Source organism: Tinamus guttatus, unplaced genomic scaffold (assembly GCF_059628265.1).
Source record: "Tinamus guttatus ecotype Peru unplaced genomic scaffold, ASM5962826v1 Tinamus_guttatus_pri_ptg000073l, whole genome shotgun sequence".
Classification (NCBI taxonomy): domain Eukaryota; kingdom Metazoa; phylum Chordata; class Aves; order Tinamiformes; family Tinamidae; genus Tinamus; species Tinamus guttatus.
The window spans coordinates 355,624-373,611 of NW_028288607.1; the positions used below are offsets into that span (position 1 = coordinate 355,624).

The 17,988-nt window shown below is 54.8% G+C and overlaps 1 protein-coding gene across 3 annotated transcripts; it reads right to left on the bottom strand.

Annotated features, from left to right (window-relative positions):
• Window positions 1-8,316: 8,316 nt before the first annotated feature.
• Window positions 8,317-11,859, bottom strand: NR4A2 (nuclear receptor subfamily 4 group A member 2). 3 transcript variants are annotated; one of them, XM_088519801.1, is made up of 8 exons: window positions 11,817-11,859; window positions 11,331-11,740; window positions 10,875-11,198; window positions 10,362-10,491; window positions 10,125-10,288; window positions 9,527-9,729; window positions 9,001-9,179; window positions 8,317-8,892 (listed from the first exon to the last, which is right to left on the bottom strand). In XM_088519801.1, the coding sequence occupies exons 2-8, from the start codon at window positions 11,736-11,738 to the stop codon at window positions 8,636-8,638; spliced, it is 1,665 nt and encodes a 554-aa protein (XP_088375927.1). In that variant the 5' UTR covers window positions 11,739-11,740; window positions 11,817-11,859; the 3' UTR covers window positions 8,317-8,635. The 3 variants fall into 3 exon arrangements, with proteins under 3 accessions (XP_088375927.1, XP_088375925.1, XP_088375924.1); XM_088519799.1 differs by having other exon boundaries at window positions 9,527-9,723; window positions 10,875-11,740; XM_088519798.1 differs by having other exon boundaries at window positions 10,875-11,740.
• Window positions 11,860-17,988: the final 6,129 nt, after the last annotated feature.

Below are 17,988 nucleotides of genomic sequence, written 5' to 3' on the forward strand. Positions count from 1 at the left end.
CTAAAAATGATTGAATGTAATGTCATGTTTTTTTCTGTATTTAAAAAAAAAATCTAATCACTATTTTATGTTCATGTTTGTCTGAATAAAGAATACAGTGTTAACCCTAATTAAGTATTTGCTGAACTTGTAAAGGAATTACTGGCATTTAAAAAAAAAAAGATTTTTTTTGAAATTGCACTCAAATGCAGGAGCATCTCTGAGTGTCCGCAGGGACTTCGTATCCTCTGTTCACTACACAGAATAAACCTTTCTAAAGCCTCCATGACACGCAGCTTCCTAGGACTGCACAAATAATGGTTTCTCTCTAGCTCCTTGTTTACTGCAACTGCTTTCATCCATAAGATTTTAAGACAGGAATAGAAAGCGGATGTTTGCAGTTAATTTTGGCTAACAACAATCTCACCCTATTTGCTTTCATATCAATAACAACTTGTTCCAATTAACTTTATGCCATTATTTCACTGCTGTTTTGTAAATCTGCTAAAAAACACAACTCTGAAATAAACGTATTATAGAGAATGCTTCTATTTTGCTTAGCAGTAGCCACATCCTTCATTTACAAATGATTACAGAAATAATGTGAATACATGCAACTTATTTGTTTTTGTTAGGAAATTAAATGAAGTAAAAACATTACAGTTGTTTAAGTCCCACAAGCTCCATCATTGGAAACTGGTACGAGGATTTGTTTTTATAAAAATTTCAAGCTAAAAAAAAAAATGATTACAAGATTTGCAATTAATTTCCAGTAGACAACTGTGTTTTATTACCCTTGCTTACGTATTCAGTTATACTTGCCATAAATACCTCATAAACACCGGGTCAGGGGTTCTAATCCTTCCCATTTACCAAATACATCACGATGCTATAGTTACCCTCCAGTACTAACATGCCCTTAGTGTTGATAGTCTGCCCATGCCAGTACATATTTGTTCCTAGGGTTTGCAAAAATCAGGCTCCATTGTAAAGCAAGATCCATAACCAAATATTGGTGGTCATATCACAGTACTCAAAAATCACATTGATGTTCTTTAGAAACAACACACAGGGAGAACATCCAAGTTTACATTAAAACAGAAAATCAGACTGTTCCAGGATCTGATCCGTTACGTTCCCAGAACACTTAATAGAGGAGAGATGTAAAAGTCCCAAGTTCTGTTCTAAAAAATATGAAGTCCTGAAGCCTCAGTAAATAACCTTGGTTACAAAACAGCACAGAAAACACTGCTCACCGGAGCCGCGAGCGCTCCTTCAGCGGGCTCAAATTCCTGTCCTGCCACTTCTGTATTTGCTCTTTCTTACAACAGCAGAGTCTAAAGTTGTCACAACCGAGGATCCTGAACTATTTAGATGGCTTTGAAACAAAATTACCTAACAACTTGCAGTGATGGTTATGTCTGCTTATATAAAGGCATTTTAAAACTGGAGGCAGTAACAACATCCTCAGTGTGCGAGGCTGCTTGCTAAGGGCGGCCTTACAAAACGGTCCTGTAATGGCAGCGGAGCGCCCGAGGTCCCGGAGCAGCAGGCAGAGCTGTTCCCGCAAGCGCAGCTGCACCCGTGACGCGTCCGCGCCGGCGCCGCGAGCGAGCACGGCACCGGGCCTCGCCGCGCAGCCTCCCCCGGCCGCAGAGCCGGCCTGACAGCCCTGCCGGCCAGCGCGCTCACCTGCCCTGCCGCCGCGGCCACCGAGCCGCGCGGCGCCCGCATGAACGCACGAGGAGTATCTGGGACGAAAAAACGTCAGACCTCAGCAAGCCAGGAACGGTCTTAAAGGAAATAACGTTTAGGAGTGATCCTATAGAATTAGCCATGTCACTGTCTTAAAAAAAAAAAAAAAAAAAAAAAAGGGAAAAAAAGAAAAAGAAAAAAGAAGAAAAAGGAAAAAAAGAGTGATCCTGGTACCTAAAGCAGCCGGGAGCCACCTGCAGACTCCCTGCAGGGCCTCCCTTACCGAGAGGGGCCAGGCAGCCCGTGCAGCCCAGGGTCCTCTACACTTCACCGTCCCTCCGAGCGGCACTGCCACTTACCTGAGCGCACGCGGAGGCGCCGCTGCCACGAGGCCGCACACACGAAGCGCTCACGGCTGCCGGGCCCCGGCAGCACCGGTGACCCGCACACGCAGCGCCCACGGCCTGCCGCGGCTCCCTGGACACCTGCCCCCTTCGCCCTCAGAACAGTGTCAGACACTGCCTTTCATCCGGAGGACCCCTGGCAGAGGCACCCCGCTTACCCCGCGGGTTGCTCCAAGGCGGGCGTTACAACCCGGGCCCTTCCCAGGCCCATGGCGACCTTCCCGCCGGCCGAGCCACCACACGGCAACGCGTCCGTCCTGGTGCACGGCCCGGCGCTTCCCTCGCCCTCCTTTCCGTTAAGGAAGAAGCTCGAGCGCTTCTTGTTTGAAGTAGGTACCCTAACTATTAACCAAGCTGCAGAACCAGTGCAGGCCTGCCCTTCCTCCTCACCGTGCCCACGCTGTATCTGTGACACCTCCTCACCTTTGGGCCAAATGCACCCAATTACCACATCCAAACTGCACAGCTGTTCCAGTAGCTAAATACAGGTGCTTTCATTCTCAGCACTTAAGGAATACTACAAGTTTAATACAAGTTTTGTTGGAGAATGGGAACAAAAAGAAAAAACTTGTTGCCATTTATTTTACTAGTGCATTACAGCTGCATTTTATTATCTGTAGTTCTCACTGGGTCACTGTAGTATACTGTATAATTTGCATTTCTGCTAAAATGATAGAGTAATTAAAAGTTTACATTGATGTTGCTTTGTAGAAAATGTTAGCTAAAAAAAAAAGCTAAGTAATATTATTTACCATTTATTAACTTAAGCCCATATATGTAAGATCTCAACAAGCATTAAAAAATCTCAGCCAGCACTGTACCAGATTTATCCTATTAGAGCCACTACTTCAATCAACAATCTGAAGTGCTGTGATACCACGTCACTCCAGCACACACACGAACCACCGCAGCCTGCAGAAAAACAGCCCTAGAAAACACAACTGCTGCGAATCCGAGGAGCCGGGATTCAGCCCTGCAAAGGAAACGTAAATTGGAAAGCCCTGGGTGTACATACGAAAATAGTTACGATATCATTTCTCCCGAACAGGAGGATTTATCAGGATTAACTCCTTCCACACTGTGAAGGCCACCTAATTGTAGAAGAGCAAGGGGAGGTGCCATTTAAAAAAAAAAAAAAGAAAAACAAAACAAAAATTTCCACTGTTATTACAGAAGCTCTCTGACTGCAGTCCCAGACCTACCAACTAGATTTGACTAATTATAGAGCACTGTACATAGGTGTAGATAAACACTAGAAAGAATCTAAATAGGGGACAATTCAACCAATTTATTGTTTACATTTATCCAAAGTTAATTTTAGCATCAGTCATCTAGTGGTCCGGCATGTTTTATCTTGTAGAAAACACTGTATTTAAAATTCCAGTGATCACAGATCCTCCGTTTGCAGGTATATAGTTACCTTGTAGAATCAAATACTACTGCCTTGCTAGTGCGGCACGGTCACAAACCTAGCACGCCAACACAGCCCCTGCTCTAGTCCCGCAAGGAGGAGATGCCCTGGGCCCATGTCTGTGGCATGCACCTTTCTTTCGAAAGGGATCACAAATCACCTGCTTCGTCAGAATGAACCCTTCTGCCTACAGCTGTGCCACATTAGAATGTAATAATCCCATTATTTACTTAGCCTCACACTTTGAAAATCACAAAACAAAGCTGAAGCTCCTTGGCAGATCCATCCTCCTGCTTCCAATCCAAACGGCCCTGCCAGAGTCACCTGCGGAAGGCAACGATTTGCTACACAACCGGGGGGAGAGGAAATAATGGAGGAAATCGGGAAAACAGAGAAAGCGCACACCATATATAAAATGTCAAATATGTCAAAATATTCATGAATACCAACATCTCCCTCTGCACCATAACCAGCTGTAAAGGTTACTTAGGGCTAACGTTTCAGCAAGTGCAGATTATGCAGCAGTGGGTTTACTTATACATAAGAAATCAGCTACAGGTGCATTCAAAGTGCTTTTATGGATGCAGCCAGTACAGGGATTTCTCCCACTAAAAGTAAAGCCAGAAAGGTATTTAAAAAAATCACATAAAACATGAATTTCTAGCTTTGACTACCCTAGACATAAATTCCTACTGGCTGCTTTCTATGTCTGTGACATATGCGATGAGGATAATTATGTAAGGGACTAAGGAAGCAAGTGTTGCTGATTGCATTCCAAAACTAATAAGGCTCCTACCAGGGTCTCGTGCCCACAGTAATTCATCTTTTCAGGACTACATTTAGAATAGGCACTTTCAGAATACATTGCAACACTTTCTTGTCCCTAAGTCACCAACTGTGAATTATATCAGAATAACTGCAGACAAGTACAGTTTTATGGAACTTGAAGCTTAATACATGCAAGGCATGCTTTATATTATCCAGGCCCTCAGACAAATAAAGCTTAAATGCTAGAAAATGAACGGAATAGGCTGTATACGCAAATAGCTGACCTGAACTCACCCCCAGTTTGTTTGTTGAGTTTGTAAATTTGTATGTATTTTGGAAGATTATATTTCAGTGCAATCTTCTCACCCTTGCGAATCAGGGAAATGCATTTCACTTTGGAGAAGGAAAGAGCAATGAGACAGCCCACAGTAAAACTCTGTGGAGTTTTACTCTGCTTTATTGGAAATACAAATGTGACTTTCAGGTAAATAAAGGAACCAAAAAAAAAAAAAGAAAAAAAGCATTCTCATTCATTCGTACATTGAAGGAGTGTCTTTAGAAGTCACCGCAATTGTATGGGCAGAAGTTTAGTCTGAATCAGTTCAGAGACACGGTGATAACACGAACTAGAGAAAAAGAGATCTTGGGAAACAAAATAAATCACAGTTTTGTCTGCCTTTTCACACAAACCAAGCAGAAAAGGCAGTAACAAATTTCATAATCATCATGGAGCTAAAACAGGTAATACACCTATTAATCTGTATGCCTAAAAAAAAATAACAAAGCTTTTAATAAAAAAAAACACCTTTTAAAAAAAGATTCATTCAACTCTGCATTTTGAGCTTCCACTCCCAACACTTTTCTCAAAGTCTCCTTCTTTTCTAGCATTTCCTTTCTGCGGGGGCAGCGCAGCGGCCCTGCCTCTCCGCTCGCCTTGCCGAGAGCGGACCCCGCTAAGCCGAGACAGCCCCTGCACGCGTGGGAACGGCACCCGAACCCCAACCAAACCCAAGCCCACTAACCAGGCGCTGCTCGCACGCGCTTAGCGCGGCCTCGCGCTGCCGCAGAGCGCGGCTGGCGCCCGGCCGCAGCGCCGCTGCTCCTGTGACAGAAGCCTCGTGTGCCACTGCGTGTCCTGCGCCTGTCGCCTCCGCAGCAGCGAGCAAGCAAACACGCTGGAAGATGAAACCATCTAGTAGCTGCAAGGAACAGCCAGGCCAGGTGTAAAATGGCTGCATCAGGACAACTTCTGCTCCTGTCCAGGCACAGGGGATTAAGCATGTTAGGAAACTTATGACGGAAGGTAGTGAGCAGGGCATCTAGTGAAAAAATCCTTCCATTTGAGAGATTAAATCTGGCATAAAATTAAAACAGGTACAATTTTCATTTATGGGTTGAAGTCACAACTTTAGCCAATGCCTGTGGCAATATTGTGTGCTGACCTCACCAGCCTGGTCCAGCCAGGACCTAAGAGATGAGCTCGCAGAGCTGGCGGCTGCACAGGCAGAGCCACGCGATGCGACGGGCTCTGCTTTCTTTCCACAGCCTGTGTTCTGAACTGTCTATGCCCAGCCCAGCCGCGCGCTTTGCGCCTAGCGAACGGCGCAGGGCCCCTTCACCAGAAACAACAGCACGAAGCAACGCGGGGGGCCCGGGCTCTGCACAACCCCAGGCCTGGCCCTGCGGAGCGCCCGGTGCCAGCCTGGTGCGCCAGGACAAGCAGGGACAGTGTCACCACCACGGACACCTCAAACGTTGCTGCGGGGAGACGCTGCCCTGCGGACACTGCGCTGAGCCCGGGAGCAGGGACACCCACGGAGCCGCCCACGGGCTCCCTGCAGGGCTGCCCCGGCTCCGCGCACCCGCCGAGCCGGCGCAGGGGCTCGGGGGCCTTGGTCGCCACTCGGTGCCCAGGACAGGCCCGCAGCGAGCGGCAGGCGCCGAGCGCGGAGCAGCGAGGGCGGGCGGCACCCGCCGGCCCGGGACCCGGCTCCGCTCCCGCTCGCCCCGCTTGTTTCTCCCTGTCCCTCTCCCGATCGCACACGCAAGAGCAGGTTAAAGGCAGGCACGGGGAGAAACGCGACCGACGGCCGCGCCGCTTACCCCGCTGCGCGCCGCACCTGGGCCCTTCCTGCCCCGCTTCCCGCGCGCACCGACGTTCCGCGGGGCCGGCCGGCAGCAGCCGCGGGGCGCGACCAGCGCGGCCGGGGCGCCCGGTACCCGGCGGGCGCCGCCGCGGGCCGATGCCGGCTCCGTCGGCGCCTCCAGACCCCGTGCGGGGCGCGCGGGGGGGCCCCGGGGTGACCGCGCGGCGGCTCGCGGGGAAGGAGCGAGGGCTGGAGACCCGGGGCAGCGAGACCTCTTCGCTGCCGCCCGCCGCGGCGCTGCCCCTCACGAGCCCCGCCGCACGCGGGAAACCGCGGCGGGAAACGGCGGCGGCGGGAGAGAACGGCCGCGTGAGGCGGGAAACGGCGGCGGCGGGAGAGAAGCGCCGCGCGAGGCGGGTAGCGGCTCTGGACGCGCGGCGGGCGCTGCGGCTCCGCGGCCGCCCCGTGTCGACGCCGCTGCCCCGCGCGCGGCGCCGCCCGCCCTGCCCCTGCCCCTGCCCCTGCTCCCGCCGCCGGGGAAGCGGCCGGGGCCGGCGGAAAGGCCGCGGCCGCCGAGGAGATCCCCGCGTGGGCAGAGCCCGCGCGAGCCGCAGTCCCGGCTGCCGCCTCCGCCCCGACGGCGGGGGCCCGTCCGCGAGCCCCGCGGTTGCCGCGCGCGGGGAGGCAGCGGGGGGCGGCGCGGAACGAAAGCCGCGGGGCTGCGCGCGGGCGGGACGCGCGGGCAGAGCCGGGCGGTCCCCGCGGGTCTCCGGCCGCGCTCGGCGGACGCTGCCCGTCCCCGCGGCGCTGCCCGTGCGAGCCCCGCCGCGGGAGCCGCCCGAGTAACAGCCGGGAAAGGACCAACCTTCTCGTGCGGCTTTTCCTCTTCCTCCTCCCGCGGAGCTGGCAAGTTCTGCTGCACACATTACTTAAATGAAACAGCCCCATCCATCCTCCTCTGCAGTTTATTACTACATTGTCAGGCTATTGTCCTGCATTTGCAATGGATGCTGGTGGTGGTGCTTCTCACTTAGACAGAAAGAAGACGAAAGTCTATTCGTTTACGTGTTTTATTGTTGTAAACATTAAAATTGTCTTTCCCAAAGAAAGAGTTATCAGGAAAAAAAAAAATCCGCGTTTCTAACTGTCATACACCATAGAAAAAAAGGCAGTGACTCGTATAATGTGCCATACTGGAAATATACAAAGAAAAATATTACACAATATGGCAATATTAAAAATATTACTCGAACATAAAATAATATATTAACCGACAATTTTAGACATTAAAAAACAAAAACAGAAACAAAACAAAAATTCAAAGTGCTCAGTAATTTCCAGGGAGTTATGTATATTATAAGCACTCTGGAAACAGTCAAAAGCTGCTGCATGCAAGATTTGTTTAGCTTTAGACAACAAAATAATCAAGATATAAACTTCTTTTTTTTAATCAACATCAACAGTACATACAACACTTACAAACAAGGAATGTTGGACGGTGTTTACAAACACTATGTGTCCCTTTGTCGAGGAGTTCGGTTTTGTAATACTTGTGCCCACCTATTTTACAATTGAGAAAATGTTTGAAGCTTAGATAACTACCAATCTTTATAAAAGCTAACAGACTACATAGTGTCTGAAATACTATTTATAGAATATAGACATTACTGAAATAGCAAGTGCCTATAACATTGTCACCCTAGAATCATCATGCTTCCCTGTTATGATTTATTTTTATTTCTTCCTTTTTTTGCAAACATGTTTAGTTTTTTTTTTAGTATTATTTTCAATATTTATTCATAAATAGGCACATAATAATCAGAATAATTTTTAAAAAGCCAAACTGATAAATTTACAAGCCTTTGCCTTCTTTAATGACATGCCACCCACGCAACATTTAGGTTTTAGTATATATTACAGCTTTCTTTTACAGCCGAAAACTCTAAGAGGGTGAGACTTGTGGGTCACTTTAATACTTTTGTCATCATATGAGTCTTAGCTGCGCACCCGGCGTTGCCAGATATGTTCATCTTTTTAACCAGAAGTCCTTAATAATAAATTCATTTTAAGCTGATAATAAAAAGTTTATACCATGGTATTTGTGTAGTCCATGATCTGAATCCATGATGCCCCAGAGCCAAAATGCCCATTCACGTTCTGCCTGCAGGAAGTTAGCAAGTTTTTTGGGGATGGGAATCTGGCACCCAAAGGTGCCGCTTTGCGCCCAGATGAATCCCCCTTCAGACAGGTGGAGTTTCTTTTAAGTTCAACATAAGTGCATGGGAAGAGTCTTAAAAAGGTAAAGTGTCCAGAAAAAGTTTGTCGATTATTGCTGGAGGTGGCACCAAATCTTCCAATTTCAGGTAGAAAATGCGCTGCAGCCCCTGCGTGCAAAGAGTGCGAAGTTCAGGGAGCTTCCCCAAGAGTTTGGACAAATAATTGGGGCGATTCAATCCCCCGTTATTGAAAGTCACATGGTCTTTGAGACAATTTACAATCTTGTTTTGCAGTTCTTCCACCCTCTTGGGTTCCTTAAGCCCATGCCTCTCTGCAAAAGACAAGGATGCAGCCATTACAGGTGAGCAGCGCGCGGAGCGCAGGGGCAGCGCGATGCCTAGTGCTGCGGCGGGGAAAAGAAAGAGAAGGAGGCACCGACCTGTCACCATGGCCAGGGCAGCGATGCAGGAGAACGCGGAGATGTCGATGTTCATGTTTTGCAAGTTGGAGGAGAATTCCACGATGGAGTCGATCCATTCGCCAAAGCCACGGACGCACTGCAACCGGTGCAGCACAACCCCATTGCAGAAAATAAGCTTGCCCTCCACGGGGTTTGACCTGCGAAGAACAGGGCAAGCCCAAAATGAACGGAGAATGAATGAGCGGAAGGAAGGAAGGCAGATCAGAAAGGGGAAAATACGGAAAGAGAGAAAAGAAAGAGAAAAAAAAAAAAGAAGGGAAAGCAAAAAAAAAAAAAAGGAAAAGAAAAAAAGACAAAAAGCAAGACAAAAAAAAGAAAAAGAGAAGCAAGATGGGGGGAGAAAAGCTAAACAACTAATTACTTGAGGAGCAATAAATGAAGGATTTAAGAGGCACCTAATTACGGAGGAGTTAATAAAATGCAGATCAGTGGACCCTGAAAGGCCGGGTTTGCGGCGCCCCGCAGGGCCCGCTCGGGGCGGTACCTGTAAGCGAGGCGCAGCACGAAGAGCTCCAGGAAGGCGGACTCGAAGAGCAGGTCCTGGTCTGTTTTGGGGAGCTCGGTAAAGCCGGGGATCTTTTCTGCCCACCCCCGGATGATCTCCATGGAGCCCGTGAGGAGATCGTAGAACTGCTGGATGTGCTGGGTGTCATCCCCGCTCATCTGGTAGTCAGGGCTAGCCTGGAACTGGAAATTCATTTTAAAAAGCACTTAATGAGGTTCTCTAAAGTATATAACCCGTGAAATTGCTAACCCCGTTTCTAGTCGGGGAGCCGGGTTTTCATAACAATTAAACCTCTCTCTGACCAGTGAGGAAATTAGATGTTCCGGGGCAATTAATTCAATTAGGGCCGGTGCTACGAGGTCGCCGCTTTCAATCTGCAAAGGGCCGTTCGGGCAGGCGCGGCGAGCGCTGGTGCGCGCGGCGGCCGGGGCCGGGGCCGGGGCCGGGCCGGGCCGGGCCGGGCCGGGCGGCGCCGCAGGCTCCGCCTGCCCGCGCTCCCCCCGCCCGCCCGCCGCGCTCGAGCCGGCCGCGCCGTCGGGCCGCGCCGGGACCCCCGCGAGCAGCCGCCGCCGCTTACCCGGGAATAGTCCAGGCTGGTCATAGCCGGGTTGGAGTCGACATGGGCCCTCACCAGCGCACTGATCAGACTCACCGGCGGCGAGGGCGGCGCGGGCTCCTGCGGGCTCTTCGGCTTGGACGGCAGGCGGCCGCGGCGGCCCTTGAGGCTGTCCGTGCGCACCACTGCAAGAGAGCGGCCGCTGAGCGCGCCGCGCCGCCCCGCGCCGCCCCGCGCCGCGCCCGGCCGCGCACTCACCCTCCTTCACCATGCCCACGGCCAGGCACTTCTGGAAGCGGCAGTACTGGCAGCGGTTGCGGCGGCGCTTGTCCACGGGGCAGTTCTTGTTGGCCAGGCACACGTACTTGGCGTTCTTCTGCACCGTGCGCTGCGGGAGCCGCCGTGAGCCGCGCCCGCCACCGCCGCCGCTCCGCGCTCCCTGTCCCCGCGCATCAGCGGCGCGAGGGGGGCAGCGCTAACGGGCGGCCGCCCCGCGGCTCCGCGCGGGGAAGGAGCCGCTCGGCAAATACAGATCCGTGGGCATTCATATTATTTACATTCCTCGGAGACCCTCGCTATTTAAAATGATCGGATTATTCAATCAGGATGGCAAAATAAAGAGATAGCTTAATTTGCCCCGGGGGAATTCCGTTCCGCTTGGTTAGTCTGGACACGGTGCTCTGTCCTAAGTGATTTTCATCCGCGGGGAGCGCGCCCGCCCGCCCGCCCCGCTCCGCGCCGCCCTGCGCAGCCCTCCGCGCCGCCGCTCACCTTGAAGAAGCCCTTGCAGCCCTCGCAGGTGCGCACGCCGTAGTGCTGGCACGCGGCGTTGTCCCCGCACACGGCGCAGAGCCCCTCGTTGGATGGGGAGCCCCGCGAGGGTGGCGAGGGCACCTGGCTGTCAAGCAGCTGTGGCGCGTGGCCCAGCGGCAGCCCCGGGAAGGCCATGGGTGGCTGCTTGCGCAGCGCGCTGGGCACGGCAAACGGTTGCCCCTCGACGGTGTGGTGTGCGCCCGCCGGCTCCGCGCCCATGGGCACGTGCAGCGGCCCCTCGAAGCGCATCTGGCAGCTGGACACGGGCGTGCCGGGTGGCGACTGCTTGAAGGAGAAGAGCGAGAGGCGCGACACGGGCGTCTTGCGCTGCTCCAGCATGTGTGTGGTGGCCACGTAGTTGGGGTGGAAGTTGTGCAGGGGTCCAGGGTCCTCCCACACGGGGCCGTGCTGCACCTGGAAGCCAGGTGTGGAGGGTGTCGGCGGTGAGGAGGGCTTGTAGTACACGGAGCCCGAGTGCGGCATCATGTCCTCGGCCGGCGCGGGCAGGTGGCCATGCTGCTGGTAGCTGTGCATCGGGATGTCCTCCACCTTGATGGAGGACTGCTGGCCGCCCAGGGGCATCTGGTACAAGCACGGCGGCTTCACGTCGTAGCTCGTGTTGTAGTTGTCCATGAAGGTGCTGAAGCTGGGCAGGGACGTGGTGGCCGTGATCTCGGTGTTGGTGAGGTCCATGCTGAACTTGACGAACTCGGGTGTGAGGAAGTCGGAGCTGTACTCCCCCGACGAGTGGTAGCTGTAGCTCTGCGAGGCCGGGCTGGCTCCCTGGGGCGAGGAGCCGTACTGCGCCTGGACGCAGGGCATGGCTGCGAACGAGACGCCGTGAGCGGCGCGGAGCGGCACGCGGGGCGCGGAGGGGCGGCCGCGGCGCCGCGCACCCACCTTCAGCCGGCGGAGAGGCGCTCTCGCGGGCACGGCGGGCGGACAGCGTCGGGGCGCGGAGCGCGGCGCGGCTCCCAGCGTTCAGCCGCCCGCGGCGGGGCCGGCCTGCCCGGCGCGCTCCCTGCAACGCACAGAGCCCGCGCCGCTCAGCGCCCGCGCGGGCTGCGCGCCCCGCCGCCCGGGCAGACGTGCAGCCCCCGCGGCGCCAAACTTTGCCCGCCGAGAGGAAACTTTCCGCGGCGGCGGCTGCTGCTCCGCGTGCGGCCGGGCGCTCCCCGGCGGGGGGAAGCCGCGCGCGCTCCGCCTGTCCCGGGCGCGCCGCTCCGCCCGCGCGCAGCCCTCCCGCGACCCTCGCGCTCTCCGCGGACAGCTCGGCGCGGAGGAGGCTCCGGCAGCACGTCCCAGCGCCGGGCGCGCCGAGCAGCCCGCGCTTTCCCCGCCGCGACAGCTCCGCGTCTGCCCCGACGGCGCCCGCGCGCGGAAATCCCGCGGCGGCCCCGCGGGGGCGGCTGCGGCGAGGACGGGACATGCCCCGCGCGGCGCCGACCGCGCAACTTCCCCGCCGGCGGCGCCGCGCGACAGGTGCGCGGGGCTGCGCGGCACTCGGCGGAGCGCGGGGCACTCACCGATGCGCGGGGCGCTCAGCGGAGCGCGGGGCACTCACCGGAGCGCGGGGTCCTGCGCGCTCATGCAGGGGCCGGGCGGCGGCGCGGGGCGTGCGCGGCAGCGCAGCGCGGAGCGAGGCGGGCGGGCGGAGTGGCGGCGCCGCAATGTGCCTTTGTTTATGTGGGCGCCTGTTCCGGAGCCAACATGCACCTAAAGGCTGCGCGCGTCAGCGCGCGTCAGCGCCGCGCGCCCAATCAGCCGTCCAGGGGGCTGGATCTGCGCGCCCCGCCGGCCGCCGCTCGCTTTGGTAAATTTCCGACGTGACATCACCGCGAGCGCACGGCTTAAGGTGGGAGCGGCCCTTCACCTTGCGGCCGCCCCCCGCGACGGGGCGCCCCGCAGGCAGCGCCCCGACGGGACGGGCGCGGGGCGGCGTGGGGCGGCGCGGGGCGGGCACGGGGCCGTGTTTCCCTTTCCCCCCCGCCGTCGGCAGCAGGGCCGGGGCGCAGCGGGGGGGACGGGCCCGGGCCGCCCCGTCGGGGCGCGCGCAGCCCCCGCCGCCCCCTCGGGCCCCGCGGGGCGGGGTGGGCGGGGCGCGAGGGGGCGGGGCTCATTTGCATGCGCGCTGCGTCACCCGCCCGCGGCGCCGCCGACGAAAGGGAAAAAGTGAGCGCGGGGCGGGGCGCGTGACGCAGCGGCCGCCGCCGCTGACGCAACCGCCCGCCCGCGCCGCGAGCGGCGGCGCCGCGCGGAGGGGCGCGCGCCCGCGGGGATCCCCGCGCCGTCCCCGCCCATCGACGGCGCCCGGGGCTGCCCCGCGCGGCACCGCGGGGCCCGGCCGCGCCGCCGGAGCCGCCAGGCCGCAGACGTGGCCCTTCACGAGCGCCAGCGGCCTCGTGCACCGAGGGCACCTTCCCGAGCTCAGCGCTCCACCGCTCCGGCGTTTTTTCCCAGGTTGAATCCTCTGTTGCAATTCTCAGCCTGTGTGGGAAAAAAAGAAAGCCACATAGAACACATGATTTTCCGTGACAGTTGGAAGGCAAACTGCTATGGTAAAGCTACGTGATGCATCTACTCACAGCACTTGTTCCCCTACTAAAATAAAACCAAAACCACAAAAGCAAAAAAAAAAAATGGTTACTATTTTCAATAGACGAGAGCACACAACACAGTGAAGGCCAGAAAAAAAATACTGTGCTGGACATCCTCATTGTAAGCGCCTTTTTGTACAGAATGGCATGCAGAAAAAGCAGTGCAACCTTAACAGAGAAAGCTCAAGTTTTAAACAAAATCCTCCACAGAAGCATGTGAGTCGGAGTGGTTCATGTGCGACTGTGCTGGCCCCATCGTACCCAGCTTCTCCCACCGTTCTCGGTCTGGGATTCCCTTCCCGCCGTCTGAACCCCCGGCTGGCAGAGGGGCGAGCGCAGAGCGCGGCTGCCCTGGGCCGCCCTGCGCAACCCCGGCGCTCGCAGCAGCGCTCCGGCTCTGCTCCTTGCGCTCGTTGCTGCCTGTGAACACATGAACCCCTTGGAACCCGGTCAGCGGGGGCCTCCGCGGTCGACAAGCGCCTATGGCACCGGCCCTGCGAGGAAACGTACAGCGGAGACCCTTATAGCGGCAAGTAATGCACCTAATTACCATATCCTTAGAATAGATGTAATATAAATTTCATTACTCACTTAAAAGTTCTAAAGTTAACAGCATAAACTTGAAGTTGAGTAATTAAGTAATCCTTATATAGACACTTATTAAAGTATTTATACATATTATCTTAAATCTACATCTATCATTTTGCCAATTAAAATTAGGACTTTAATTGCAATTAAGTAATTTAATTGCCAATTGAACAGCAAAATTGCTAAGTGACTAATTTTAATGCCTATTTTAATTACCAATCATGACTGGGGAGGGAGCTAATCAAGCAGTATCAGAGTAATGATGTGAAAAAAAATGGAGAACAAACATTCAAGACTACATGCTTTTAAAAAAGAACTCCAAATTAAATAAATGCAAACACAATTTTATACATGTGGTGAAATGCTATATTTTGGTATCTAAATACATGAGCACAAAGAACACATTTAATTAAAAAGAACCGTCACTCTCCCACTGATGTATTAAATATGAAGTGTCCTTTATACTTTATTTACATATTAGTCTCACTTTAAAAGTTAAGCCCCAAACTGGGTATGAATGTGAGACTGGAGCAAGTGAATGAATAACTTGACAGGCTGAGCTGCCATGGAGCTGTGATACTCAAATATATATATATATATAGACACTCAGTGAGTGTGAGGCGGGATAATAACCCCCCGCAGCACGTTACGCACAGGCACACCGCAGTCCTAATGAGCCGGGACCGTATGTTCCGTGCGGAGCCCCCGGCACCCCGGAGCTGGGGTTGCTGCCCGCGGCAGCAGCCCCATCTCCGCGAGACGGCACCGCGGCTCATGGGAGGCCCCAGGCCCCCGTGCCATGGGGCCGCTGCTGCAGCGGGCGCGGGGCAGTGACACCTGCGCCAGGGAACATCCAAGATGCTTTATTTGTTCTCCAGTTGCCATCTGGGGCGACCAGCAGCGTCCCCAGGGGTGCCCGAGGGAAGGAGGCACCGAGCAGCCCCAGCGCCTGCCTCCAGCTCCACAGGGAGAGCAGGACAAGGGGGGCTGCTGTTGGGCTTGCACTGAGGGGTTGGGCCGGGCCTCACGCCGCCCCTTGACCCAGTTCTGGCCCCTGACCCAGGCCCGACCCGGCTCCTGTCCCAACCCCTGACCCTGGCGGTGCACCGCAGGTGGCAGCTCTGCTGTGCGCGTATGCACCTCCTCGTGCACCACGGCACGGTGCCATGAATTGCTGGGCGTCACTGCATCACCATGCATCGCTGGGCATCACCATGCATCAATGGGCTTCACTATGTGCATCACTGTGCATTTCTGGACATTGCTGGGCATCACTATGCATCAATGGGCATTGCTGTGTGTATCACCATGCATCACTGGATATCACTGTGCATCACCGTGCATTGTTGTGCATCACCGTGCGTCGCTGTGCATCACCATGCATCACTGTGTGCATCGCTGTGCATCACCATGGATCACTGCGTGCATCGCTGTTCACCACCGTACATTACTGTGCATCACTGTGCATTGCTGTGCATCACCATGCATTACTGTGCATCACCGTGCATCACTGTGTGCATTGCTGTGCATTACCGTGCACTGCCAGGTATCACCGTGCACTGCTGTGCATCACCGTGCATTGCTGTGCATCACCGTGCATCGCTGTGCATCACTGTGTGCACCGCTGTACATCACCGTGCACTGCTGTGCATCACCATGCACTGCTGTGCATCGCTGTGCATCACCATGCATCACTGCGTGCATCGCTGTGCATCACCGCCTTGCTGTGCATCACTGTGTGCACCGCTGTGCATCACTGTGTGCACCACTGTACATCACCGTGCACTGCTGGGCATCACCGTGCACTGCTGTGCATCACCGTGCATCGCTGTGCATCACCATGCATCACTGCGTGCATCGCTGTGCATCACCGCCTTGCTGTGCATCACTGCGTGCACCACTGTGCATCACTGTGTGCACCACTGTACATCACCGTGCACTGCTGTGCATCACCGTGCATCGCTGTGCATCACCATGCATCACTGCGTGCACCGCTGTGCATCACCGCCTTGCTGTGCATCACTGCGTGCACCACTGTGCATCACCATGCATCGCTGTGCATCACCATGCATCACTGCGTGCATCGCTGTGCATCACCGCCTTGCTGTGCATCACTGCGTGCATCGCTGTGCATCACCATGCATCGCTGTGCATCACCATGCATCACTGCGTGCATCGCTGTGCATCACTGCCTTGCTGTGCATCACTGCGTGCACCGCTGTGCATCACTGTGCACTGCTGTCCATCACCATGCATCACTGCGTGCACCGCTGTGCATCACCGTGCGTTGCTGCACCACAGGTAGTTCAGGGTGGAAGTTCTTCCTCTCCTCGCACGTGAAACACCTCCGGTGCGGCTGAGGCTGCCGGAGCGCTGGCTCCCGCGAGGGCGGGAGGTCCGGGCGCCTCTCCCAGCGCGACGCGGCCCGGCCTGCGCGGCCCAGCGCCGGTGAGCCGCTGACACGAGCACTCCCGGAGAGCAGAACTGCACGCTTCCCTTCCTGGATTTGGGATATTAATTGGCAAAACACACAGAAATCTGACCATAACTTCTCCAAGTGAAGTATCGTTCGTTTTTGATCGCATCTCTCAGCCGGTCAGTGATCCTTCCCCGCCACAGAGACCTCGGCTATATCCCATGGAAGCATCTGTGTGCCTGCTAGAAAGCAAAGGCTCCCCAGTGCTGGTGAAGGGGAAAACGGGAGCTCTGTCCCAGTGACCTGGTCGTGCTGCTTTCCCTTTGGCACAGCCCTGCCAGGGGCTTTTTTTCCCTTTTTTTTTTTTTTCCTCTCCCTGTGTTCTTTTTTATTTTTCCCCCTTTTTCTTTCCTCTCCTTTTTTCTTTTCTCCCATTTTTTCTTTTTTCTTTTCCCAATGTGTTTTTCCGTGGCTAAGCCTGCAGAGCACAGCGCGAGGTCACCAGGGGTTTTGCCCCACAAGCAAGGGGCGAGCACACGGGACCCCAGGCAGGAGGACGCCCGGGCTGGCCGAGTTGGCAGTCAGGTTATCTCTGTGCCCCCGCTAAGAACTGCTTGTCAGGGTCTTCCCGACACCTTCCCATGGAACGGACATGCTGCCAATTTCATGGGATTTTGGACTCCTGAATTTGTGGCCACAGCGAATGAACGTGACCAGCCTTGCAAAAATACTTCCATGGGAGGACATGAGGCTTTTAGAATAGTGCGGGGTAGGGTGTGGGGTGCAGGTTACGGTGCGGGGTGCAGGTTACGGTGCAGGATGCAGGTTACAATGCGGGGTGCAGGTTACAGTGCGGGGTGCAGGTTACGGTGCAGGGTGCAGTATGGGTTGCCCCGCAGGTTATTTGCCTGCCCTGGTACTGGTTGTTACGCACTTTTAGTGGCGTTCCGGGATGCAGCATCGGCGCAGCGGGCCAGCCCGCAGCCGGGTTTGCTGCAGCCACGGGCGCTCTCCTGCGCGTGGGCCGGAGCACAGGCATCGTTCACCTTCCTCCATAGCATCATCTGTGACAGTGTCCAACAATTAGGAAGTGTTAGGATAGAAATTAGGGGGAAGATCCTCTTGGGACTTCTGATAACCTTCTGCATAGACAGAAAGGTCACGGAGCGCGGCACGCTTTGGAAGCAGAGCTGAGTTACAACTCATGAACTTGGGAGAAACTCCACTTCGTGGATGTGACAGCAACTATCGTTAGAGGTTAATGGCAGGGAAAATAAACCCATTAATGCAGGATGTTAATTGAAAACAGGACTTGTGCAGAGAATGGAATTTGTAATTATGAAAATAGTTATTAAAGTATCATTTTGCTTTGTTAAACGCCTGACTTGAATACAGAACATGAAGGCGTTGCATTTAAAGAAGCTAATTTCCAGTGTTTAGAAAAGGAGAGCTACCTGAAAATAACTTACCA